We start from the raw sequence: 26,950 nt of genomic DNA, 5'->3' as shown, positions 1-26,950 counted from the left end.
GTTCTGAAAGCATCTTATTCAGTTTTCTGGTGAATTGGCTCTGCTTATTTGAATGGCATTGCCAACAGGGAATGTTGCAACCATTAAGTCTTTAAGAAATGCCATCAAATAGGTATAGAAATTGTCTCACCTTTAGGATTGATGTATTAGAAAATGTAACATTTATGGCCATTTTTTAATAACAAATACATGTTTTCTATAAGAGATAAGCTGAAACATTTGTATCAACTGCCGTTGAATGGCAAGAGCAGGTCCAAATTACATAGTAAAAAGAATAGTGTGAAATGGTCGAAGTTGAAAATATGCATTGTTAAATGGCAACTATTATTTCATTTGAAAAGAAAAAGGGTTTTCTTCAAAGCAAGACAGAAATACTTGGGACAAATGCATACAGAATCAATGAAAAACAGCACAAAGTGTATGATTACTATGAATTTAAATAGAAATAGCTGTTCAGAGGTTATACACACACACACACACACACACACACACACACACACACACACACAAATCCAGTGGCCTCATTCTGTGATTACTAGAAGTTCAGGCTGCATAGTAAAGTGCTGTCTTTGAACTGTGTGAAAATAAATATTGTGTTTGAATTTGTTGAGAGTATCCCAGATAAGTAAATCGTGTGACACTCTTTGCATATTACGGTAATTATCGGAAAACTGTTTAGTACATAACTGACTAGATATAGGTTTTTTTAACAGGTGTATAAGAAAAGAGAAAGCTAAATTTGAATGTTTTGTACTTACTGGTTTACCATGTGGTTTACCCCCAGAAGAGTATGGGCCCTGTAAGAAGTCAATCAAACTGGTGTTAATTGAATGAAAAATCTTCTATCACTGTCTTGAGATAAATTCTGCCGTACTTGGGACAAGCTTATTTGGGTATTCTTAGAACAAAAAAGGTAAATGGGGTACCTAAAATTTACACTGTTCTACACACCACAGCAATGGCAACTTGAATCGAGAGAGCAGTGTTATGAAATACAGCCTGGCAACTATAGTATGTTCAAAGGAATATTTTACACAGAGCAATAACTCATTGTAACCAAATCTTCTATTCTCCTAACTGAAAAGACTTCAACCTTATTACCTTCACTGTTTAAACTTAATAAAATGGCCAAACTTATCTGTCAGCATCAAGTAACTGACCCGATCTAGAAAGTGTATTAGGAAAGAGAAGTGATGGGATGGAAAGAGAATACTCACCTGCCCACCATATTGGCTGCTTCCTGAGGGATAAGATCCCTATTAAAAAAAAAAAAGTCACAGAAAATTAATATCAGTTACTTTTTTCTGTGCAGAATCAAACATCACAGGACTTTTGACAGTAGATCTCAGTCATAATCTGGAAAGTATATTAATCTAAAAAGATGCAGTGAAAGACTTCTGACTCAGTGACTCTAAGTTCTTCAACAGGTGAAAGTAGTAAATTGGGCAAACAGTCACAAAAGACCTTCTGAGATTGTTCTGTTACATAAATAAATGGGTCAAAAGTGTCTTACATATGGCTCTATTCTAGAGAAAAAAATCAAATTTATTTGTGATTTTCTAGTGTGTCAGACATGTTCAGAGAACATCATGTGTATTATTGTAAAAACATTGTTAATATTACCAAATATGTGTTTTGGGGAAAAAATAGATTTGCAGTTCTTAAGAATCCTCTCCATTCTACATGAGATTATCTTTTTAATAGAGTGATACTGAACTCCAGTGCTTGCCAGTCGAGTAAAAAGAAATTAATTTTTTTAGTATGGTAGAGTGAGATTGCAAACACAGTAATACTAATGAAAAATAAGCTCTATCTTAGGAGTTGGTCATCCATTTCATCTGTCAGCTATTTGCACTAGTGTAATTTCTGAATCAGTGGTAAACAGTCTGCATAAGGTACATGCTTAGCAGGAAGAGTCTTGAATTGAAGCTGAAGAGGAAAGTAGCGTTATAGTGTGTAACACACCAGAATTTATATTTTCAAAGCAGTATCTATTGGTTTAACCTGTATCAAATTTTCCAAGTATTTAATGTAAACATAAAAAGGGTTCATTAAAATAATCATTTAAGAGGCATTCTGAGGTAAAACAACTAGAATTATGACCTATGGAATTTCTTTAGATAGAAATTTGTTCGTGCTACTCTATTTTGAGTAGACTCTAGCTACTGACAGTCCCTGTTTTCAAATACTTATTAGAAGTAAAATGACCCCAAAAACCTGTCAGTATATGTACTGCATGATATTTTTCATTTAATAAATTGAAAGTAGAAAGAAGATCTTGAAAACCAAGAAAATTTGCTTGCCTGTCCACCATACTGATTGCTTCCAGGATATGAACCCTGTAAAAAGAATGCAAAATTTTTATAAATAATTTTAATAGCATCAAAAAATTTTAAATGGAAGAAAAATATCCTGGAGCTAATATAAACAATACTCATGACGCTGATTAACTGGAAGAACTTTACACAGTTACTAACGCAGTGGCAAATGACTAATTATCCAAACATCCTACTGGTGGTTTATGTAGTGAGATGAACCCTGTGAATGATTCTTCAGTAATTTTTTAAGGTGAGAAAGGTTCTATAACTACAAAGTAAAAGCTTGGCTGTTGTATGTGGAAGGATATAACTAAAATGTCAAGAGTGATGGAATACAAGCCCCATGCACTCTTTGGATTTATTGTACCTATCTCTGTGACTAAACTGAACTCAATATTCAGTGGCTTCTGGCAAATAGGACAACTGAGCCTATTTATTCCTGAGGAACTAATCTGTGTAAATGTTACAGACAAACTGCCTACCTGTCCACCATGGTAGTTGGTTCCTGCGTAAGAGCCCTGTGTTCAACAGAAAGAGCAATGTTTACTCTGTATTAGTTTCAGTGTCACAGAGAGGAAAACCAAGGGAACATGCTGACTTATTGCAATGATCAAGTCATTTACACTGCTTACTATGATTCTGATTCATCCTGATTTCTATATGAAGTAATATATGCATGTATATATATAATGTGTATATAAGTGAGTAGTATTATTATAATATAATATCTATTTATATGAATTCTCATTAATATGTTGTTTTCAACACTTTTGATTCTCAGCATGGGTTATATACTTGGGTTATATACTTATATACTTGAGCATGTTGTTTTGCTTGATTACCCAGACCAATAAAGAGAAGTAGCGACCCAGGCAATTTTGACTGTACTGAAAAAAACAGGTAACTGAACCCTCATTCAGAAATAAATTAAATTGATCTCAGCAAAACAGTAGTGGAGATTTTGTATGGTTGGTGGGGTTTTTTTGTTTTGTTTTTTTTTTTTTCAGGAATTTACAAGGAAATAGGAAATATAATAATTAGGCAGAAGAATGGAAATAGCTTTAACTTATCCAAATGTGTTTCTCTCTTCCATTCTGAAAGTGTTTGGAGCCAAGATTTTACTCTACAATCATACTGTTAATAACTATCATAAGAACAAAGTCCAACACCCAACAGGTGCACCATGAGATATTTGGGAAACAAATTCTTAGAAAACTCCCTGGTCTCTTACAAACTGAGTAGCTAGTTTTGAATACAGTGCTATGGTTCCAAGTCACTTAATATTTCTGCCTTTAGCAGGTTCAAAATTGCTCATTTTAGCATAATGTGGAAAAAGCTTTCATCATACATAGAACTTCACAGACAGAATTATTTCAAGAAATGTAGTTCCTTGGGAATTTTCCAGTATGTGTACATACTATGAAAAATATATAAAGACAAGAAATACTTACTGAACCTCCACCGGGGCACACACACCCACCCTGTACAAAACACAACCAAACTTATTTTCCTGGGTCTGTGATTGGAATAGGCCTCTGAATTAGTAAATCAAGCTCATATTCTGCTACTCTAAGAAAATGGACTATAAAACACTGTTCATCAAGCTTAACTTATCAAGCTCCATTTAAAAAGGTAGTTTTATTATCTCTCTCCTGTCCTTTTTAGGCTACTGATCAAATTTTTAGTAGAATCTTCTAACTTCTCATTTAAAATTTACAGTAAAAACCTACTCACAAAAGGATAAGTAAAAAATTATACATAGTAATACAGATCTTATTTTTTTTCCCTTGAGGAGACCAGAGCCTGTCAGAGTTCAAGAAGCATTTGGACAATGCTCTCAGGTATATGGTGTCATTCCTGGGGTGTCCTGCACCGAACCAGGGGTTGGACTTGACCCTGAAGGATCCTTCCAACTCAGCATACTCTATGATCCTATGGATACATGCAGTGTTCCTTAGATATCTGACTTCCAGTGGAGGCACATTAGGTAGCTTCTGCTCTAATAAAACTTTTTAAGAGGTGGCCAGGAATTCACTATCAGTGTCTCACTTTCCATATTCAGTCTGGATGAAATGTGTGAAGGGAAACAGTTCTTGTGAAGGAAAGTTACACAAAGCAATTTGTGAGTATATGATACTAGCAGAACTAACAGTACAGAGAAAGAAGAGCGTACCTGTCCACCAGACTGCCTGACTCCTGAAGAAAAGCCCTGGAAGAAACAAGTAACTTAATTACTTCTGTGTCACTGAGTAACATTCTCACTTGTTCTCTGTGGTTCTCAGTCTTTCAAATTGCTTCCATTTAAACATTACACAAAAAAATTGGCTTCTTAAACCATGTTAAGTCGAAGAAAATTTCTGTGCAGTGTCACAGGCCTCTGTATCATTTACTCTTATCATAATCTGATACAGCAAACGAACTCATACTTAGCAATCCTCAATCAGTCTGGTTTAAAGCTACTCTGTCTTAGAATGTTCCTTTTTTGCAAAATATACCAGTCTGTTTTCCTGATGAACTGTGTACCCAAACTGAAAATACCATGAAAGTAGAAGTTTTACCTGTCCACTATACTGGCTGCTTCCTGAAGAAGCTATACCCTAAAGAAATGAAAAAGCATTTATATTTGTTGCACATTCTTTAACTTATGACCTGTCACAGGAAAACACATTTTTACTTGTCTTAAATCTCTTTGGATTTAAGTGCCACAAGGACATGAACATTTACTTTATAACCATACTGGCATCCACTGAAAGCCTTTACAGTAGCTGCTGTTTAGACAGAACAACGTTTGAATCAAAGTCAGCTTCAGGCAGGTGTGAGTAGTGCTGCTGCCCTGGACTGCAGCCTTTTATGCATTGCTTATGTGGGTGGGCTGACACAGCAGAGAGTCAGATATTCTAAACACCGTTTTGCTGTAAGACACCCATTTAAAAAATACTCTGATTTTCAGAAAAAAAAAAAAAAGAAAAATAAGAAAAAAGGATGAACAATGAAAAAAACAACCCATAGACAGAAAAACAATTCTCACCTGTCCTCCATAATGGCTGCCACCTGGGAAATATGGACCCTGTAGCAAAGGTGCCAATTATTTCTCAAGTCAAAAAGCTTCTTTAAAAGCTTTTTAAAGAAACACTATTTTTTTCCTCTGTTGCACTATGAAAAATGACAGGAAGACACTCAGCCTATTGGTTTATGTGTCACTCCACATTAGAAGCTATATCTCCAGGCAGAACTAGGAATTCCGTCATCTTTCATTCCACAGGGGCATGAAGAGTCTTAGTAACTTCTCACCTTCCCCCTCTTCCTATATTAAACCATGCTGCTTTTCAGATATCAGCTCTGATACTGCATTTTGCTGAAGGAAATGAGGTAGAGGAGGGATGAATCTGCTTCCAGCCACTCCTTATGGTTAGAAATAAGAAACCCAAACAGCAACAGGGTAGGTTGGATGGTAGAACAAGGCCAGAACTGCATTTAATACAATAGAAGCAAGAGATATCCACAGTTTTTGTATTGCTTCAGATCATATATCTTTAGATACCTATCTGTTATCAGATAAACAGAGTTTTCACAAAATATTTTTTCAGTCACTACAAAAGTACCAAGTTTTGATGTAGAACAGGAAGAGACTCTCACCTGTCCTCCATACTGGCTGCCTCCTGAAGAAGGTGAACCCTGAACAAAAAAGAATTAAACAATCTCTATATCCACATCATAGTACTCCTTCAACCGTGCTCCATATGAAGAAGAACCCAGTTTCCTTCCCTCTAGAGCTGTGAGTGGGCTGAACCAGACTGTACCAAAATGGGTGAGGCTCATCTGCGTTTACCATGACGCATCAGAAATTCACAGAAGAGTTTAAAACTCTTCTGTGGCTTGGTATCAAATACATTTATAACCATTATCTACTCAGCAACAAATTAGATAAAAAATGGACAGAAACCCCCAAACCAAACCCCAAATCTCCTTAAAATGTTCTTTTACCCATAGAACTACCGAATCTCTTTGGTAAAGTAGTAAACACTACAAGGGAAGAATATTCACCTGTCCACCATATTGGCTGCCTCCTGAGGAAGGTGAACCCTGAAAATAAACAAAAAATTGAAACTGAAACCTTTTTTCACCTGTTTCATATACTCATAGAATCATTTAATGAGGCTTTAAAAGTTCTCGTTACCTTCATAAAGTACTGATTTATTTCAGAGAGATATGATATCTAATCCTGCTAATTTTGACAGTCAATTGAGTCAACCATGTATTTCAAATTCTATTTTTTCTTAGTCTTAGATAATGGTCTTCATCTGAACTTGTTTAATTACATTAGCATCAGAACACTACAGAGAAAGATTTACTGAGAAGATTTTAAATTAAATTAAAGCTAAGATAGAGTCAGTCAGGTGGACAGTAAATAAACTACAAAAATGGGGACTAGTAATGCTTACTTGTCCACCATACTGGCTGCCTCCGTAAGAAGATGACTCCTGGAAAAAAATTGATAATTAGTTATTTCTGAATATCTAATTCATGGGAAGAAGGGGCATAGACACCTATATTTTGTTATTTGAGAGTTTGTGTGTAATTATCTCAGGATAAACTCTGTTTTTTTTGTCTTCTTTGAATTCACAATAATACACTACTGCCAATTTTCTTAATATATTAAATTGAGATCCTTAACATGAGTCAAATATTTATTAAAAAAATATAATATAAAATATGAAAAGTAAGAGCTTACATGTCCTCCATACTGGCTAGCTCCAGAGGAATATGAATCCTGTAAAAAATACCAGATGAATGAATTACCTGCAGTAGGATTTCCTTAAATCAAAACATGACTCTGCCAGGACAGCAGGAGCAAAACAGCAAGGTAAGAGTGAAGACAGGTGAACAGGACTTTCAGAATGCTTTAATGACTAGAATTTAAGTTGAGCAAGGTAATTTGGGAAAATACCTGAGATCCTTAGCAAGGGTGGGAGGCAAAGACATATTTTTTGTGACATGTTGGGAAGGTTAAAGTGACATTCTTTCCTGTTCTTCCTCTGCTCACTTCTGGAGAATGGCTTTTTTTTTATTTGGAAAGCTGAATGCTGGCCCAGAGCTAGCAGTAAAATATTGGCTACCTAACAGGACTCTGAAAACAAAACTAAGAAAATCTACTGAAACCTCATACAACAAGAGGTCTCTTTAAAAGAAGAGAGATTGGATTTTTTTTCTTCATAATGGAATTAGATCAAATAGGAATTAAAAATGATGCATTCTTTCCCCACGTGTATTTTTGTTGTGAACTTCATTTTGCAAGCTTCACAAAGCTAGGGCATTATTTGTTAACAAATCCATTGTTAGAATTTTTAGGATGTATCTAACTCAATGATGAATTTCATTTACTGGGCTTTTTCTCTTTTTACCCAGTTCCCATATAAAAAATTGAATTTAACTGAGTGAATGAATTAACAATCATTTTCTGAAGTGGCAAACTGCCTCTCCTTTTGGAATGGATGCTTACCTGGCTGTTGTACTGGCTGCCTCCAGAAGAAGATGAGTCCTGGGGGAAATTCAAACATCAAGACCACCAATTATTTTGCACTAAAAGAAATCTTTTGAAGCAAAACTTCTTGAAAGATAGTAGAACATAAATATTAATACTAAACTTTGTTTCAGTAAATGATCTAAGAGGAATAAAATCACATAAATCCATGTCCTTGTGGGATATTTTTACATAATTCGAAGGAATCCAATGGAATTGACTCCCAGTATAAATATTTGTAGTGTTATTTACGTGTGTTCATGACAACAATTTTATTGAGGACTTCTCTTTGAATGAAAACTATGTCAAATGGAAAGAGAAACTGGGAGTGCTGCATGAATGTCCTGTGTGCATTCTAGTTACAATTAAAAAGAATGTCTTATCTGTATTTTTAATTGTAACCAAAGTAGGTTATTTTCACAAGTGTATGACTTCTATTAGGCACTGACTACTTATCCTCTCTAGCCATTATATTGATAAAGCAAACAGAGGACACAAAAAGCTGATGAACATTGCTTACATTTGCAGAGGAATCACTTCTGACTAAAGTAGAGGATCCACCCTATAAAGGAAAAAAGAAAACAAAAATTAGCCTTTGTCTTTGGTCATAAACTGTAAATGAAACAGAACCATACAATGTCTGTTTCATGGCATTTCAAAGGAGGAATATCTCAGCCTGAAATTAATTATACTTACACTTCACTTGCTTTTATCACTTTGCCAAGAGAGAAAATAGTCCTTATTTGGCCCAGAAGACCATAAATCATGAAATATCTGATTGTATCTACCTATAATTCACTGCCTAGGAAATCAGAGTATTTCCAAGGTGTAGGAATTTTTTACATGCTACATGTTGATTGACCACAAATCATTTGCTTTGAAAAAACAGGGATTACCCAATTTCATAGTCCTTAAATAATTTCATATGGACTTAAAAGCACAAGTGAGAAGTCACTCAGTTTTTGGTTTTGTTTATATTTTCATTTTTTGTAAACATTGATTTTTGCTACACATTTTTATGATTGGCAGTTTTGTAGACTGGAAATTATTTTAGCCTTCTTTCGTGATAGATCTTTTGTCAATTAGCTCTGCTATTTAATGCAATCTTCTTGGATTTTTTGAGAAGAGATACACATCTCTGTAAATACCATATGGCAAGTGACATCACAGCTCAGAAATGTAACTCACTGCCAACTTTGGGGCTTCCTGGCTTTTATCAGAAATGATGTGGCCAGCAAGCAGCACTAGGGAAGTGATTGTTCCCCTACACTGATGGGGCACTGATGAGGCTTCCACCTTGAATCCTTGTTCACTTTTGGGCCCTTCACGAGGGGATTGATGTGTGGGATTGTGTCCAAAAATGCCAAAGGGGCTGGTGAAGGGTCTGGAGCACAAGCTTTGTGAGGAGCAGCTGAAGGTGCTGGGGTTGTTTAAGCCTGGACAAAAGGAGGCTCAGGGGGACCTTATTGCTCTCCTCAACTCCCTGAAATGAGGTTGTAGTCATGTAGGGATTGGTCCCTTCTTTCAAGTAGCAAGCAGTAGAACAAGAGGAAATGGCTTTAAACTGCTCCAGGGGAGGCTTAGACTGGATTTTAGGAAACAATTTCTTCCCTGAAAGGATTATCAAGCACTGGAGAGGTTGCTGGGGAAAGGGCTGAGTCACCACCCTCAGAGGTATTTAAAAGACATGTACATGTGGCACTTAGAGACATGGCTTAGTGGTGACCTTGGCAGTGCTGAGTTGAGGGTTGGACCTGAGGTATTCTCCAACCTCAATAATTCAATGATTCTGTAATACTGAATTTTGGCATAATGAGAAATAACTCCTACCATATCAGACCCATCTAAGTCACCAAAGGAACAATGAATGTAAAATTAAGAGTACATTCAAATAAGTAAGTTGGAAATAAACAGGATCTCAAAGAATTTTACAGTTAAACCGTTTAGTAAAAGAAAATGCATAATGAACAAGTAGCACTTACAGAACTTGCCCCAGAGCAATCACATCCACCCTGTAAAGAATGCAGAAAGTACTTAAGATGTCAAGAGAATAGGACTGAAATGGGTTCTAGTTACAACTCAAATTACTTCTACCATCCCAGGCACACAAACCATAAAGCAACATTTTAACTGCTCACCTTCTAGAACTGAACTTCTATTTCATCCTATGCAACTATTTCTGCAATTATTGCTCTGGTGGGGCAACAAAATGCTAATTTTTTATCTTCAAATTTTCTTACCTACATTTTTTACCTTAAAAATAATACTCAGCAAAAGGATGAGTACAAAATTCTGAGTAGTACCACAGAAAGCAATTTTTTTTCTAAACAGGCCAGAGGACCTGGAGTACATGCAGTACAGTTTCATGTTACAGATGATACAGAAAACAGGTGATTTCTACTCTGATAAAACTAACTGAGAGGTGGCCAGGTGAGAGGAGTTCACCATTCAGTGCCTCACTTTCCACTTTCAATATGCATGAAATTTATTTAGCACCAAAGCAGGTACAGCAGCTGAGATACAAGTGCCTAACAGTTAGTACTGGCTACTCTGGCTTGAGGAATCACTGGGACTCTGTATGTCCAAATCACACGGCAGAAGAAAACAATGCATTGCTAAGGCTTTGGGCAAAAAGGACAGTGGTGAAGGAAAAGAGTTCTTGTGAAGGAAAGGTAAGAGACATAAATTAGAGTGCTGACACTAGCCCAACTGAAGACTGTGGAGAAAGAAATTTATACCTGTCCACCAGACTGGCTGCCTCCTGAGGAAGGTGAACCCTGTAAACATCAAATTCTTGTTTAAAATTTTTTCTGTGACACATATGCATTAAATACAAACTATTGTCTTTTACTCTTTTAACTGTGTTTGTAAAGATCAATTTAGTTGAGAATGCTATTTTATCTGTAGAAAGATTAGTGAGGATAAAATAAAATAGAGTAGTCTGGAAACTTAGGTATGATCAATCTGGGAATATTTTCTTGAAATATGTACATTGGGGGAAAAACCCTTCACAAAAACAATGAAGAAGAAAAATTTCCCACCTGTCCACCATACTGGCTGCCTCCAGATGAGTATGAGTCCTGAAAAAAATATCACTTACTTTATATTTAAAATATTGAAATTAATTTAAATATTCATTACTTTCATTTCTCCTGGTGTTAGAACATCAGTTAATGCATGAATTGCATTTTGACTATGCTGCTTGCATTTGATATTTTACGTAGAGATATGTAAGGAAGAATGAACTGATCTTTTTCATTCACAGATTAAAAATTGCTGTGATATAAGGCCCCAAACTTTTGTATGACTGATACTTTAGGTTAAAACGACATAGATTTAGTATTTACCTGTCCACTGGAGTAACTACCACTTTGAGAAGATGACCCCTGCAAAAAGAAGACACAATTTATTTTTGTTTGAAATGTTCTGGAGAACAAGACTGGTGTACACAATGAATTTTAAATTTTTTTTATTCAGATAGTTTGGAATTTGATTTTACAAGATAGGATGGCAGATGTCATAAGAAATTCTAGGAAATAAATGGTTTGGTGTCATTTACTCATTGGGATAATTTTTAAATAGTACAGCCATTTTGGAAGGGAAGTGCAAATAATAAATGAAATAGATGCTTACATGTCCACCTGACTGGCTGCCTCCTGGGGAATAAAAATCCTGGAAAAATGTATTGAAATTACATGAAAAAACCAAACCCCAAAAACTGGAAAGATCAGAGGGGAAGAAAAACACTCCTCTCTTTGTTTCTCCACATTCCTTAATTTTCTGTCATGGATTGTTCACAAAAAACAAAAAAATCTGCTGTCTTTCTGTATAAAATAGCACCTGCCCCTTTATGTTTATTGATAATTGATCTTTTGGTGGTAGATATTCTCTAGGATACAACAATTGAAAGAGTTATATCTCCAACAAAATAATTTCTAATCTGTGTCATTAGAGTAAGTACAGTATGTGCCATGTAAAATTGACAGGAAAATAAAGCCTTCAAAAGTAAGTCATACAGCACAACAAAGCAAAGGGTTGCACTTATTCTAAGTGCTGGACAAATCATGGTATTGAAGCTCTTTGTAATCAATCAATGATTTAAAAAGCTCAAAGATCTGAACAAGTAAATTGTGCTATCACATTTGTGATGTGAGTTTGAGATTCAAGAGCACACTTCAGCAGCTGGGATTTCTAGCAGCACTTAAACTCTTTAACCATATCCTCATTCCCACTGTGCTTGAGGGTTTTCTGTCCCACTCTGGAACTGCCTCAGGGAGTCCACAGGAGATGTAATTTAGGTGCTGCAGTTGCCAAGCACTGGGGCTGGCACCTGGCAATACAGAAGGGAAGGACTGCTTACCCGTTCACTCTGGCGGCTACCGGACTGTGAGGAGGAACCCTAAAAAATATCAGAATCTAGTTATTGCCATGGCAAATATTGCTACTTATTTCTAAGCAAGTGTGGGAGGCAAAGGAAGGTTGAAGATGTAGCCTGTAGGATAAGCAGTCTACAAATTTTTTCTCTGCTCATTTCTGGAGAAGGGCATCTCTTTATTTTGAAAGCTGAATCCTGATGTAGTGAAATAAAGGAATGAGGTCACATCTCAATCTATTTTATTTCTTCCAGAATGTTTCAGAGGAAAACATCAGCATTTGCAAAGCTGTCTTCATTCTTTAGAGACCAAGGTGTGGTACACATCTGTTATTACACCTTAGCTTCTTTCAGAGGGCTTTTTTGGCCCTCTAGTATCATATCTTAGATTTCTTGAATACCCATAAGAAGGTTTGGTACAGAAACTGCATTGAAACTATCAACATAGTATTCTTGTGACTAAAGTGCACAGCTGAATTTATAATTATTTGCAGAGAGCTACTAGCCAGGACCCTGGAAAGCTCTTAAAAGTTGTAAAGTTTTATAAATGGCTTCAATAGAGTTAATAGAATATATACTTTAGTCAGGAGAAAAGGCATCTTCTTAAGAAAAGCAGGCAGTTTTCACCATATTACATGAACACAGACCACTCCTATGCAATACATAGATGAAGGAACTAGAATCTTATATGTGTGGCATTGGAAAAACAAATGAAGTGTAGTGTGAATTAAGGATGGAAAGAGGGAAGTAGTCATATACAAAAACTGAGTTTTGAAGGAAATTGTGAAATAAAAAGAGCTTTCTTTGTAATTGCTACTTCTAACAACAAATTTAAAAAATGATTGATTGTTAGAAGTTGGAGCTGTTTTAACTGCAATTTTAATTTGTGAAGTTCTTATAATGTATAGCACAATCACTTGATGTCAGATAAGGTAAAGGTCCATGTAAGCACCTAGATACTTTAAAAGGTAATGAATTATGATATTGATATTGTTGAGAAGAAATGCTTACACTATCTTCAGTTTCACTGACTCCCATGGAAGGTGAATCCTGTAAAACAGTAGAGAAACATTTATTTTCATGTAAAAAATAACTCTTACACATTCTTGATTGTGGGGAATATAAAGCAGAAGGATAAAACTAACTAAGTGCTTAGAATCTCCAGTTTTTCCGAAACTAGGGAATGTGCAAGACAAGAAAAAATATGTAACTTTACCTGTTGCTTAAGCAGAAGAGGCTGGGAAGAAAACCCTCTTTGCAAAAATGCATTTTTACAGGGAAAAACTTTTCAGTGAAGTTAATTTGCTAAGTTATCATTCTTTATATTCAAAAATCCCATTATTTAAACTTTCAACAGCTTCTGCATAAGAAGTAAGGTGTGAAAAGTAAATGCACTAATCTTTTCCTTTTGAACGAGCTAACATATGAACAATAAAGTAGTTAAAGCATTGAATAGTCACAGGGCACAGTTAAAATCAACATACATGTTCTCTACATTATGGAAAAATTTTGAATTGTTACAAATTTAAAGAGAAACAAAAGTTAAAATGGCATTTTCGGGGTCATGGTCACTTAAAAATAACTGAAACATAGAACCCAATACACATAAGAACCAACACTGCAAGTTTAAGCTTTTGATGTAAGAGACAAATAATATTTACCTGGCCATATGTGTCAGAACCACTATATGCAGAAGATCCACCCTATTCAGAAAGCATAAATAATTTTCATAATGCAAACCTATTTTTTTTAGATGCTTAACTGTAGGGATCTTCTTCTGGCACATTTAAAAAATATGATTATTTACTTAGTTATCAGAACTGTTAAACAATTCAGAGTTATGTCCCTGTAAAATACTAATGTTGCATATTTTTAAGCTCAAACTCTAATTCCACTTTTGAAGAGACCTTAATCTTGCAGGTAATTCAAAGCTAACATTGTTGAGAAGAATGAGCCTTAAAAGTTGGAGGCACCCCTGCTTTTACTCCCCTATAAACTTTCAGGCTACTTAGTTAAAAGTATATACAAATTTACTCATTCCTCAAATAAAAGATCACTTTAATTAGAATACATTGAGAGCAAAAAAATAGACATAGTTATATATATACTGCAGCCAGAGTGCTGGCCCTCAGCAACATTTAGACTAAGAGGAAAAAAAGACTATTTACCTGACCATAGGATTCACTGCTGCCATCATAAACAGAAGACCCTCCCTGCACAGAAAATAAAAAAAACCGTTTAATTTGATCCTCCCAAGAGGATCCATCTTTCCATCTTTCCATGACAGAATAGGAGTGAAAATAAAAGAATTCTGTTATCTCTACAAACAAGAAAGAACACCTACCTGTCCATAAGATCCACCAGGATAGTAGGAAGGCCCTCCCTGCAGAAAAAACATAGAAATTTACTGGTTTGTACTTGAATGTTCTCTCAAAGAAAACTTTCAGGCTGCTTCTGTGCAGGCACAGTGACCAGAGTATTTACCTGGTTACCAGAGTAAGAGCTGTGGGAAGAACCTGGGCCACCCTGAAAGAAAAACACAGACCAGCTATTTTCTTGCAGATGGGAGTTTAAATACCTGAACATCTGGTTCTCACTTTATCCTTTCTCCCAGTTTTGAGCTAAGATTTGTGTGCCTAAGTAAAACTCAAGACCATTGTTGCTGAAGTGGAAGAAAGTTTCTGGCAGCAGTTTTCCTAGCCTGCTGAAACTTGAATTCTGCAAAGAAACTGCAGAGACCATTCTGTACTGTTCTCTGTTGAGCTTCACACCACCATGTTACATCAGGGTTAATTTAATTTTTCTGCTCTGAGGGACAACAGTCAGATTTGTAATTTTAATATGTCACAGCACCCACAATACTGGGAGTAAAGGAATCAGGAGGATGGGAGTCTGTATTATCCTGGTGAGGGAGGAGGAACTACTACCTGTCCATAGGATCCTCCAGGATAGAAGAAAGGCCCTCCCTGTGCAGAAGACAGAATGGGTTACTGGTTTATATCTGGCTACTCCTTCAGGGAAGTTTTTAGATGGAGTTTCTGAATAGGGCATTTTATCTGAATGTTTACCTGGTTACCAGAATATGTGCTGTGTGAAGAGCCTGGAGCTCCCTGCAATGAAAACACAGGCTAGCTATTTTCTTGCAAACAGGATGGTGTAAATACCAAAGTATCTGAATCTCACTCTAGGTCAGTACTGTTAAAAAATAAGGGTCTTTTCACTAATTTTTTAGTTAAATGATAGATCATTCCATGGAAGTTGTAAGCAAAATTTAGTTTTTTCCCCTGACAGATTGAATGCTGCAAAGTACAGAAAGACAATACAATTATTAGGGGTTACGATAGCCTAAACTCTTGGATATTATATTTCACAGCAGCCAATACATGGGGAATATAGGAATGAAGATTAAAAGAGTCTGTTATCTTTACAAACAAAAAAGAACACCTACTTGTCCATAAGATCCACCAGGATAGTAGGAAGGCCCTCCCTGCAGAAAAAAACATAGAAATTTACTGGTTTATACTTGAATGTTCTCTCAAAGAAAACTTTTAGGCTGCTTCTGTGCAGGCACAGTGACCAGAGTATTTACCTGGTTACCAGAGTAAGAGCTGTGGGAAGAACCTGGGCCACCCTGAAAGAAAAACACAGACCAGCTATTTTCTTGCAGATGGGAGTTTAAATACCTGAACATCTGGTTCTCACTTTATCCTCTCTCCCAGTTTTCAGCTAAGATTTGTGTGCCTAAGTAAAACTCAAGACCATTGTTGCTGAAGTGGAAGAAAGTTTCTGGCAGCAGTTTTCCTAGCCTGCTGAAACTTGAATTCTGCAAAGAAACTGCAGAGACCATTCTGTACTGTTCTCTGTCGAGCATCACACCACCATGTTACATCAGGGTTAATTTAATTTTTCTGCTCTGAGGGATAACAGTCAGATTTGTAATTTTAATATGTCACAGCACCCACAATACTGGGAGTAAAGAAACCAGGAGGATGGGAGTCTGTATTATCCTGGTGAGGGAGGAAGAACTACTACCTGTCCATAGGATCCTCCAGGATAGAAGAAAGGCCCTCCCTGTGCAGAAGACAGAATGGGTTACTGGTTTATATCTGGCTACTCCTTTAGGGAAGTTTTTAGATGGAGTTTCTGAATAGGGCATTTTATCTGAATGTTTACCTGGTTACCAGAATATGTGCTGTATGCAGAACCTGGGGCTCCCTGCAATGAAAACACAGACTAGCTATTTTCTTGCAAATAGACATTTATATAAATGAGTCTACCATGAATTTCTACTGTTTAAATTAAAACTCTACAGCAACCATTAAAAGAGAATGCTGGTTCGTACTTTTTTTAGAGATAAGGAAGCCTGTAGCAGGTTCTGTTATTTCCTGTTCAGGTTTAATTATCTAAAAGTGGTAATAACATTTAGTTTTACTCTTTCTAATCACAGACAACTATGTGATACCTTGAAGACTCCATGTTTTTATAGATGATCATGACCTTGATGGTCTTTTAAAAAACTGCCAGAATACCAGCAGTTTTTAAAGTGTAGAGAGTATTTAGGAGAGCATATTTTTCATCTCACCACTTAAAGGAGAAGACTATTTACCAGTTCCTGGCATTCACTGTAACTGTCACTTCTCCCTAACGTACAAATCAGGGGAAGTATTATTCTATGGTTAGACTGCTTCCTCTGAGACTATAGTATAAGGTCTTGTCTTTAATTGAAGCTCGGCGAAGCAGCAGAATAATTGAAGTGTGAGGAATTTGGGGATTCACATAAGTAAACTTCCTTTGAAGCAAGATGGTTAAAATATTTGTAGCTCTGACCCTTAAATTACGAGGTTTTCCAGGTTTGATAAGACTTTTGTGTAACTCAAATTTTACATCTAAAAGAAAGCTTTTTGCAAGAATTTTCTGCTCTCCTGAAGGACATTTAACCAATCACAGAATCAGAGAACAAACTGAATTGGAAGGGACCCAACAGGATTATCAGGTCAAACTCCTTGTCCTGCACAGGACCAGCTCCAAGAGTCACACTATGTCCCTGACAGCATTGTCCAAACACTTCTTGAACTCTGCCAGGCTTGGTGCTGTGACCATTTCCCTATGAAGTAGACAACTCTCTCTTTTATGTAAGACTTATGAATAGTAGTTTATTTGTACATATGCATCTAACTATACCTTGCTTTTTATTATTATTAGAATGTAACCTATCATGGCCAACCTGTTTACATGCTACTGTAAGCACTGTAGCTGCCATGTGTAGAGGACCCTGGACAGAAAATGAAGATAAGACCATGAAAACAAAGATCAAGTCTACTGCTACATAATATATCATTAATTAATTTGATCAGCTGATGCAAATGCAAATTGGAAAATCTCTTGTGTATCAAAGTTTAAATATCTGCATTGAGAACTGGTTTTTTAATGTGTCCAATTTTGAGGTCTTATTTTCTTCATGCTGAAAATTTTTTTTGATAGCAACTAAATACTCTCTCTTCAACCAAGCTGTGCTAGATTTCTGTTAAAAACCTTTTTTGCAACAATTAAAGCAAGCAGAGAAAAATGTTTATTACAATGAAAAACACTTGCATAAAGAGCTCCACCTTTTACCTCATAAATGGATTTTTTCTACAATCATGCAACAAATAAAAAGGTTTTTCCTCAATGAAGTTTCAGCATTATTTATTTTATATTTTTATACTTCAAAGCATGTAGGCCATAGATACTACTTAGCTTCCGTTAGATGAAAGAGGTGGTATTGTACTTGACCAAAATTGCTGTTGCTATATTTTAAGTTCAGAAAGCAGTAATTTCTTTATACAATTAGTTTCTTTAAATAGCATGGGGCTTTTTACACAAAGAATAATTCACAAATTGCTTCTTGTTGAAACTGAAAACTAAACAAATACTATGCCATTCAAATAGTTTTATGTAAATACTTCAATAAAAGATTCAGAAATACGGATTCTGGTGGAAGACAGGTTTCTTTAAAATCAAAGGTGACTTTAAAAGCCGGAAGTCTGGTAAAGCTAGGCTAGAATGTCCACATATGCACACTCCTTGGCCTTTTTCCTGGCCCAGAGGCATTGCCTAAGAGAAAAGTTTATCCAGTGCAACTGACATTGACATTTCAATTATACTCTTTAGGAGAAAGAACACTTCAAATGTTGATTTAAGAGATTATATTTTGAAATATTTATCAAATTTTGATATCTTTAGTCACAGTATTTTATTGCACTAGTGAGAAACACAAGTAAACTAAGCTGGATGCAACTAAGTACTGTGGTTACTACAAGGTATATTGACTAGTTTTTGAAAACAATGAATAATTGGCACATAATAGTCAAGTGACAGAGCATGTGGATCACCAAGCACAGTCACAGACAATTAGTGGTCAAATGGTAATTACGCAGTTAAGTGGAACTTGTTCTTTCATTTAATTGTATTTAGTTCTACCCATATTAAGGAAATCCCCATTACTGTTTAGTGTTAACCAAATGTCCATATTTACAAGATGATTAATTCAAAATACTCCATTATGTAGAAGGAAGTATAAACTCAGAAAAATAATTACCTGTCTATGACCACTGCTTCCATCAGGACAAATGCAACCACCCTACAGATTTTTTCAGAAAAGGAAACAATTATTGCTTTGTGGAAATTTAAAATAAAATCTTATTTCAGATGCAAAACTCTTTAGAGGAAGAAATTCTGTGGGACTACAGGGAAGGTGTGACCATTGCTGTACCTCGAACAAATGAGGGAACAGCACAGATGTGTAAAGTTAACTTTCACTTTGTGAGTCAGACTGATAGTGCATTTCTCAATGACACATGCCTCAGCAAGAGAGAAATAACAAGGTAGTCAGGAGTATCCCATTGTGCTATCACCAGTAAAGCACGTTATATTGAAACAGTGCTAAAAATTGATTTCAGGGAGCCATTTCTGATACATTCAATTTGTATAGGGTCACTTCATTTACAAATTAATGAATAGCATCACCATTCTTCCATGTAAAACAACTTAAACTCTGCTATCTGAATTTTATTACTTTAATTACTAGGAAGCTATCTGAATAAGACTAGTTAAAAATAAAGAAAATCCTGACCTGATTACTTGATCCACTGGTTGCAATAAATGATCCACCCTGTGAAGAAAATAATTCTATTTTATTAAAGCATTTCATTAGAATCTAAGGTATAAAACTTTGTAGTGAGAAACAATTACAAGTCTATTAATTCCCTGCACCAATGAACATCACCTGTTGAATTATTGCAAAAACATAAATTAGGATGAAACCTCATTAAGTGACTTGATACAATTCACAGGGAATGGGCATTAGGGAAACTAATTAAGAAAACTGTTATCTTCCAGAGCTCAGAGATCTGTTCTGCAATATTGAATTAAACTTCAAACCCTCTGAGACAGAAGACTATGCTGCTGTTGTATCTACATAATGCTGGGTGTAGCTGGATTTCAGAACCCTGGGAAGCTGATGGGTACCAATCCAAGACATTAAGAAAAACAGAACAAGGTGTCATTTTGGACTGGTTAAATTTCACATAATTCTGTAACATAACACTGCTGCAGCAATACATAATCCTAGAGAATATGAAAATTGCACCTACTTTTGTAACAGTAGTACATAATCCCTAAGATGTACCTTCTCACCAAATGCAAAATGAAACAATTTTATATATGGCCATTACAATCAAGAGTGCAAGAATGTTTCTAAAATGAGAAATTCTTTAGAAATTCTTTCTAAAATAAGAATATGAAACTATATAGTTTGTGGTTTTGAAATTAATTTTTTAAAACGTTCTGTTAAGAAACACCTGCAATTCCCACCTGCTTAGTGGGATGAAGGAACTCTTTATTCTGAGCATAATATCCCTATTTACAACTGTGCAAAATTATAACATTATAGGGAAAATGCTATCAAATCAAAATAGCATCCTTCAGCACAGTAAAGTTACTGGAAGCTAACTTTCAAAACAGAATATAATTTAGCAGAAAACTCCTTGATATCATGAAGTTCACACTACGTTATTACCTGCATGTCAGAGTGGCTGCTATTTGAAGAAGAAGATGCATTCTGTGAAGAAACAAAAAAGAACACACATCTGTAAGGATAATAAAATAAAATACATAGTTCTATTAGGAAAGAACTACCTAACCCTAAAGATAATTAGTTCATTTTTGAGGACACTAGGTCTTTCTGTTTTGTAGGTAATACACAAGGAGCTATAAGCTTACTACTACCAGCAGTAGTTCAGAAAAAGGGAAAGGAATGGTTTACCTGTATATCATAGGCTCTTCTGCTTAAAACATGTGATGTGTCCTGTAAAAAAATAACATTTGCAATTATGAGATGAAAATTCTATGATCAGTGCTCAGTCTTTTTTTCTTTTCATAGTATTTGTTTATAAGAGCTCCAGACCCATAATTCTGTACATTGAGTAGGAATGCATTATTATAAAATAAAAGGCTATTTGCACATAATTTTTATAGGTTACTACTAATTCTGGCTTGAAACTATACAATACAGATCTCTATCTCCTACACAACCACTAAGCATAGTAAACTAGGAAACATTATTATTCCTTACTTATTATGCCATCTTTCTTCAGCTAAAGTGTTACAAGTGTCCTTTGTATGATACTAATTTAATTTTAACATTAGTTTGGACCAACTCTGTATGTGTTGAATGAAGAACAGGCATTTGAGCTGCCCTGTACCTCAAACCATGATTATGGTATTAAATGTATTTTTTTGTGTGTGTATGTACTTTCTTTAAAGAGATTAGTCCAAAGAGCAAATACTCAGGTAATTTTATTTTACTTTTCCCTTACATAGAAGGATATTAACTACTATAAACATGATTAGGGAAAATATAGGTATAATTAAGAGAGATTAGGTACTAAGTTAGGACTAAAATGCTGCAAGCAGGCAAAAAGTTAAAGAAAAAAAGTGTTTTACTTACTCGGGCAACAACTTTCTTCTTTGCACAACCAGAACGCTGCAAAGGAGCCACAGACCTGTTAGTACATTTTAACTGTAGTTGTCTACATGAAATACTTTAACAATAATCTAGTACTTGTCAAGGTGATGTTCGGAAAAGGAAAATGTCCAGAGATTTCATTTTATTTGCAGGAAGAATCTCAAAAAGCATATTCTTTGTTTTCAGTTTATCTCTTTCATCAGAAGTTCCTGCTTAGGGGAATCTTCCTCAGCTGAACCACCATAGTTTAGTGTACAATATATATAATGATGCTTTCTACTTTTTAATTTTTTTTTAATTTAAATTTTATTTTATTTAGCATTCCCATCCTTCTTTGTCAGAAAGTTTAGAAACAAACTGTTTTACAATGCAGTCTAGCCATGCAGACTGGATAGACATAACCAAGGGAATAATAAGATCTTTCACGAGCAAAGCAGGAAGTCACAATGCTCCTAAACAGGGCTTCCTGATGAAGGACTTTTTTTTTCCAGAACATTTTGAATTGAAACTAGTGCAATGCATTCAAGGTAAATACAAGCCAAAACAAAAGATGTTTTCAGAAGGCCTCTGTACTTTCTAGAATACATTTGGTGCAGTATTTAAGTACTACAGAAGAAAACTTAAGGAAAACAATGAAGCAGAATAGTGACTGGTTGAGAACTGGAAATGCAAGTAGCTGATGACAGAGGGTTACTCTAGATGGCAGTAAAACAAAAAGAGGCTGTGACGGATAAATTTTTTCTATGAACAGAAACAAGTAGAAAAAATGTAATTTATTTACACAACACTGTATTTGCTTGGTTATAATCTATTCAAGTTAATCACCATTTATGTTTGTAGTACAAATGGAAAGTCTTGACAGAGAATAACACTGGGTAATACCAGGCACAAATGTTACCTTACAACAACAGCATGTAAGTGACATTAAATCTGAATGAGTGAGAAAAGAGATGGCTACATGCCTAGTGTGCACAGGTGATTAATTCCCAAATTATCCTGTCAAAGTGGATATATTATGAAGAAAATGTATTAGTAGATATTCTTAGAAATATTGTGCCATTTGAAATAATTGTGCAGCAGCCTTGAGTACAGAGAAATAATTAACTTTTTGAAGGGCATTATAAAGCAATCATATACTAAAGGTCCACAGCTCTAATGTAGAAGTGTTCTATTACTAACACTGTCATTAATCATTAGCATTTGAACACTACAGAACAAACAAAGTACTTACCTGGTTATTGGCACTGTAGGTACTGTCATTCTGGAATAGAATACATTATTTCATTTTTTAAAGAATTATTTAAATAAAGTAAGCTTAAAGAAAATGAGTTGTTTCTGATACTGCATACAGACATAACAAAAATTACTTATTGCTCCCATTCTCCACAGTTTTGTCTAAATTAGTTTGAATTTCTACCATTCCAGTCTGAAAAACATTGCAATAACAACCCTAGATTAGTACAAATGTACCATGAAAAGCAGTGGAATATCTGGCACTTCTTCTTGCAGGTTTTTTTTTTTTAAATTAATGTAAAACCTACCCTTAGATTTTAAAGAAAATATCTGTTACTCTAAAGCCATCGAAGTACTAATTTTTACTCATATTTCACTTCATCAAGTTAAATGCATTTAAAAGCACTAACTGTTTCTTTAAACATATATATGGCAATTTTCAGCAAGAGAAGAGGCACTTGCACTTGCTGAAACAGCTGTTAGTGTGAAAACTAAGCATTCTTTCTTCATCATTCTGCTCCAAAGACTGCATCTAGCAGAGCAATATTTTCTTATCTGTGTGAAATATGCTGTGATGAAAATATATTAGAGAAAGCATACTCACATCATCACAAGCATTGGGATTATTATCATATGAGGAATCTTGTGACTCCTGGAAGGACATGAGATACCAGTTATTTTCTCACAAAAGTGAAAAATACACTTTCATGTTTACTCTATGAGACAGAAGAGATGCTCATGCATAGAAGAAGTTGAGCTAAATTAAATAAGGATCTTTATAAGACAGAAAGGAGCCAAATCCACTGCTGCAATAGTGGCTGACAGGGAATGTTCCTATCTTCAGAAAAGAAAAAACTCAACAAAACAAATCCAAACCACAAAGAGCACAGAAACAATTATGTTTTGTTAGATCTTTGAGAAAGTTGATGCAGGGAGTACAAATAATATATAAGTAGGAGAAAGAAAGAACTACTTACCTGATTATCATAATAGGTGTCTGAGGATGATCCACCCTTTAAAACAAATAAAAAACCCAATCAAAATCAAAGAAAGTTAGAATACATAAAACCTGATTTTGAGCAGAGGCTAAAGTTTATATGAAGTGATGTATAAGCAGTGAAATAAAGTATTACTTACTTGGCCACCACCATAGTTTTGTGAGTAGGATCCATCCTATAAAACAAACAAATATAAAATCTACTTCAGAAGAAACTATGATTTGGTTCAGAGGGTGTAAAGCTGGAATAAACAATTGTTTAGGATTCCTTTGCACAAATACAATTTTCAAGATATCTGGATAAATTATCAAACATTATAAAAATTCTTACCAGCAGAAAATCAAGACCTACCTACCTGGTTGTCACCATAATTTTGGGAGGATGATGATCCACTCTGCTAAGAAACAACAAGAACAACAAAATAATTAGAATTTACATTATCATTTTGCAGTTTAGATGTTTTTAAGTCATCTTGGAAGTCAGAACCATCATAAAACCTCAGTGAGAGGCAATACTTACTTGGCTGCCACCATAGTTTTGTGAGGAGTATGAACCACCCTGTGAAAACAAAACAGCAACAGTCATAATGCTGGAGAGCTGAATTTTATCTGAGTGCATACAGTTATCCTAGGTTGCTGAGTTCTATGGAAATTCTATGTAACTGCCACTTTTTTGTAAGTGGAATTTCTTCTGGGGCTGATAAAGGGCTGATAAAAAGTATGTTTGCAAAGAATGAGTTACAGTCTGTACATGGAGAGACTGCACAAGTCTGTATCCCCATGAGCAAGAAAACTGTACTGTGGATTAGAATTGCTTTAAAAGATTTTACCAATGGATAATAAAGATCTACCTACCTGACCACCCTGTGATCCACCCTGTAAATCAGATAAAATGCTTTAGACACTGTTTGGTCATGGAATATTTTTGATGAAAGCTATGATACTTGTTCAGGAAGAGTAAGAAGCAGAGGCAGATATACAATACGAATATAATTTCTAATGTAATGAGCACAGATTACCAGTAATGCAATGTTAAACACTAGATGAGACATAAACCAAGGAACCTCAAACATTTCAGTAATGTCTAGTGCACAGATGAGTTCCATTCTGAACAACTTCTAGAGAATGTATCTTTTTTCCTCCTGTAGAAAACCTAATTTATACAAATGGGATTAATTTAAAGTCTCCTGGTAGAATCATTATAGAAAAAGGGGCAAAAAGGTTCCCTGTGATATTTCTGTGTATAGGAAGATAGTGAGTTCTAATCTAAGAATTTGTAAGATTACATGGATTTGTGCAATATGAATCTGAATTTGGGACTGAGTTAATGGCAAAACTAATTTTGGATGCATGTTAAAATAAGAGAAGAAAGCCCATTTACCTGGTGGCAGGGATTGCTATCATAGGAGGCACCCTGTCAAAAACCAAACAAACAAAAACGTAAATGCCATTTTTCTTGCAAAATAATTAGCTTCCTTAAAATTTCCAATGTGAGAATTAGTGTAACAAAATTCAATGTATAACTTTACAGAGGGTGAGTTTAATTTTGTTTAGCCCTTTCAGTGTGTGGCTTTACCCTCTGTCACTCGCATACCCCCATACAAGCATCAAGACTTGCTCACAGATGATCAAAGGAATACTTGTGAGCACATGGAAAGAGGCAGGTTGGCAATTCATGTCTCTCTATCATCCCTATTCATCTTGGTTGGTAAAAATGAACTGTTGGTGGGGTATTTTTGGAAGTAATTGTTACTGTTGGGTGACCATCTATCTAGATGTGGCTATCAATTGCTACATTCGCCACCATGGATTTCAGGAAAGGCTTCTGCTCAGAGCCCTTCATTTGCCTGTTTTGGGTATATTTTGTGTTAACAGGATGAGGAACAGTACCCACAAAGAGTTCTACCCTGGTTGTCACCCTCCCATTACTACAGCACAGGTTTTCTCTTAATAAGTCAACCTGTGACACAGTTTAGTGGAAATAACAATTTATTCAGTGTTTATCACTTTCATTGCTGGTACTGTGTCCTTATGATGCTTTCAGAGGCATTTCAATTCATGCCTAACTTACATTAATCCTATTTCTGCTAAAAATGTCTGTATCTGATTATTTTTCATTCTTGTTGCTTTGCTCAACATATTTATTTAAACATAGGTTTACTATTGATCTCACCCATGATCCTTTCCGCTGAGATCTATCTTATCAAAGACATTGTTTTTACACCATTGTGGACATACACAAGTTGAAATGGAACCAGGATGAAAACAACTAATTTAATTCTTGCTCCATTTGAGCCACTCTCTATTCCTGTTGTTTTCCATAGAAAATAAATGGAGCAACATCCAAAAATTCCCAAGCTAAGGCTCAATATAATTAATGAGTGGACACATGAATCACTTCTGTTCCATGTGTAACTCTGAATGGGAGTAGCCACTTCATATTGCTTACAATGGCCAACAATATCAGCCTTTCTTGACCTCTGTGACACATAAGTTCATGTAAAAATGGAAACAGTAGATTTCAAACTAAAAAAGTTATAAAAATTATTAAAAGCATGTTAGTATTTCAAAGAAAGCTGGGTTTGGTTTTCATAAAATTTGGAGAAAAAGTCTTACTTGTCCGCAGCCACTGCTGCCGAAATAAGCAACAGATCCACCCTGCTGGGGAAAAGAAAAAGACCAGCTTTAGCTGACAGGTTGTTTCAAAGGTAGAAGACCAACTAAAGGTTCCTCTCTACTATGTTTTCTTTTCCCCTCATGGTATTTCAGTGGTAGAAACTAAGTTAAGGACCACTCAGAAACCACTGAAACACCGAGAAGGAAAAGAACCACCCAAGCCCCATAGCCCATTTACAGGACAGGCTTCTACAGAAAAGCTCAACACATTTCAGCAACAAAGTCTCACCTGGCCATAGGACTGGCTGCCTTGGGAACCCTTTAAGTAAAGAGAAGATAATTACCACCTTGACAAGGAGGCTTCTTTATAGAGCATGATATTTATGGAAATAACAGCTGCACGTGGGATTCCCTAAAAGGCTCTTCCCGTGCCAGAGGACATAGAGCAGTATGCTAACAGCTGTGCATCTGTGCAGCACATTGTCTTACTCTCAGCAGAAGCCACAGCCCAAACTGAGGCACAGACTGCTGAGGGAAACACCACTCTCAAAAGTCTGCCAGTCATGCCAGTCACAGAGAGATGAGTGAAGAACTTTCTACAGAGCAGACAGTTTGCTTACCTGGCCATAGGAGCTGCTGCTGCTGCTGCCTGAGTAACTTGGTCCACCCTGTGACAAGGACAACATTTGGTTACTTCCCTCTCAGTTAGGGATCCAGCCTGCATTAGCAACAGCAAGCAACTACACCCTAAAGCCATGCAGGGCAGTATGCAGAGCCAGCCATCTCCTGGCTCTCACGAGTGTGTGATGATTTCACCCACCGGGATTCCAGATCGATAAGTAGCACATGCATAAATGTTGAGTAAGAATAGACACTTTCAGAGAAAATG

General features: G+C 35.7%; 1 protein-coding gene across 1 annotated transcript in view; it reads right to left on the bottom strand.

The window, feature by feature from the left end:
- LOC116999849 (hornerin-like) overlaps positions 1-26,950 on the bottom strand; it is a 73,720-nt gene that overhangs the window by 2,543 nt on the left and 44,227 nt on the right. The window contains exons 21-66 of the mRNA XM_033066861.1: positions 26,351-26,380; positions 26,062-26,106; positions 24,827-24,859; positions 24,301-24,321; positions 23,966-24,004; positions 23,802-23,843; positions 23,586-23,621; positions 23,426-23,461; positions 23,053-23,100; positions 22,447-22,476; positions 21,198-21,233; positions 20,514-20,555; positions 20,268-20,309; positions 19,323-19,361; positions 18,789-18,830; positions 16,385-16,426; positions 16,244-16,282; positions 15,801-15,842; positions 15,660-15,698; positions 15,280-15,321; positions 15,139-15,177; positions 14,696-14,737; positions 14,556-14,594; positions 14,380-14,424; positions 13,873-13,914; positions 13,223-13,261; positions 12,200-12,238; positions 11,473-11,511; positions 11,187-11,225; positions 10,881-10,919; positions 10,578-10,616; positions 9,822-9,851; positions 8,360-8,401; positions 7,819-7,857; positions 7,051-7,089; positions 6,761-6,799; positions 6,363-6,401; positions 5,955-5,993; positions 5,347-5,385; positions 4,877-4,915; positions 4,492-4,527; positions 3,770-3,799; positions 2,801-2,836; positions 2,304-2,339; positions 1,218-1,256; positions 759-797 (exon numbers count right to left, since the gene is read on the bottom strand). Coding sequence (XP_032922752.1) covers positions 759-797; positions 1,218-1,256; positions 2,304-2,339; positions 2,801-2,836; positions 3,770-3,799; positions 4,492-4,527; positions 4,877-4,915; positions 5,347-5,385; positions 5,955-5,993; positions 6,363-6,401; positions 6,761-6,799; positions 7,051-7,089; positions 7,819-7,857; positions 8,360-8,401; positions 9,822-9,851; positions 10,578-10,616; positions 10,881-10,919; positions 11,187-11,225; positions 11,473-11,511; positions 12,200-12,238; positions 13,223-13,261; positions 13,873-13,914; positions 14,380-14,424; positions 14,556-14,594; positions 14,696-14,737; positions 15,139-15,177; positions 15,280-15,321; positions 15,660-15,698; positions 15,801-15,842; positions 16,244-16,282; positions 16,385-16,426; positions 18,789-18,830; positions 19,323-19,361; positions 20,268-20,309; positions 20,514-20,555; positions 21,198-21,233; positions 22,447-22,476; positions 23,053-23,100; positions 23,426-23,461; positions 23,586-23,621; positions 23,802-23,843; positions 23,966-24,004; positions 24,301-24,321; positions 24,827-24,859; positions 26,062-26,106; positions 26,351-26,380 — 1,767 coding nt within the window. The remainder of the gene's footprint in view (positions 1-758; positions 798-1,217; positions 1,257-2,303; positions 2,340-2,800; positions 2,837-3,769; positions 3,800-4,491; positions 4,528-4,876; positions 4,916-5,346; positions 5,386-5,954; positions 5,994-6,362; positions 6,402-6,760; positions 6,800-7,050; positions 7,090-7,818; positions 7,858-8,359; positions 8,402-9,821; positions 9,852-10,577; positions 10,617-10,880; positions 10,920-11,186; positions 11,226-11,472; positions 11,512-12,199; positions 12,239-13,222; positions 13,262-13,872; positions 13,915-14,379; positions 14,425-14,555; positions 14,595-14,695; positions 14,738-15,138; positions 15,178-15,279; positions 15,322-15,659; positions 15,699-15,800; positions 15,843-16,243; positions 16,283-16,384; positions 16,427-18,788; positions 18,831-19,322; positions 19,362-20,267; positions 20,310-20,513; positions 20,556-21,197; positions 21,234-22,446; positions 22,477-23,052; positions 23,101-23,425; positions 23,462-23,585; positions 23,622-23,801; positions 23,844-23,965; positions 24,005-24,300; positions 24,322-24,826; positions 24,860-26,061; positions 26,107-26,350; positions 26,381-26,950) is intronic.

This window comes from Catharus ustulatus, chromosome 9 (assembly GCF_009819885.2).
Source record: "Catharus ustulatus isolate bCatUst1 chromosome 9, bCatUst1.pri.v2, whole genome shotgun sequence".
NCBI lineage: Eukaryota > Metazoa > Chordata > Aves > Passeriformes > Turdidae > Catharus > Catharus ustulatus.
The sequence above is the reverse complement of the archived record's forward strand: the minus strand, read 5'-3'. Positions and strand labels throughout refer to the sequence as shown.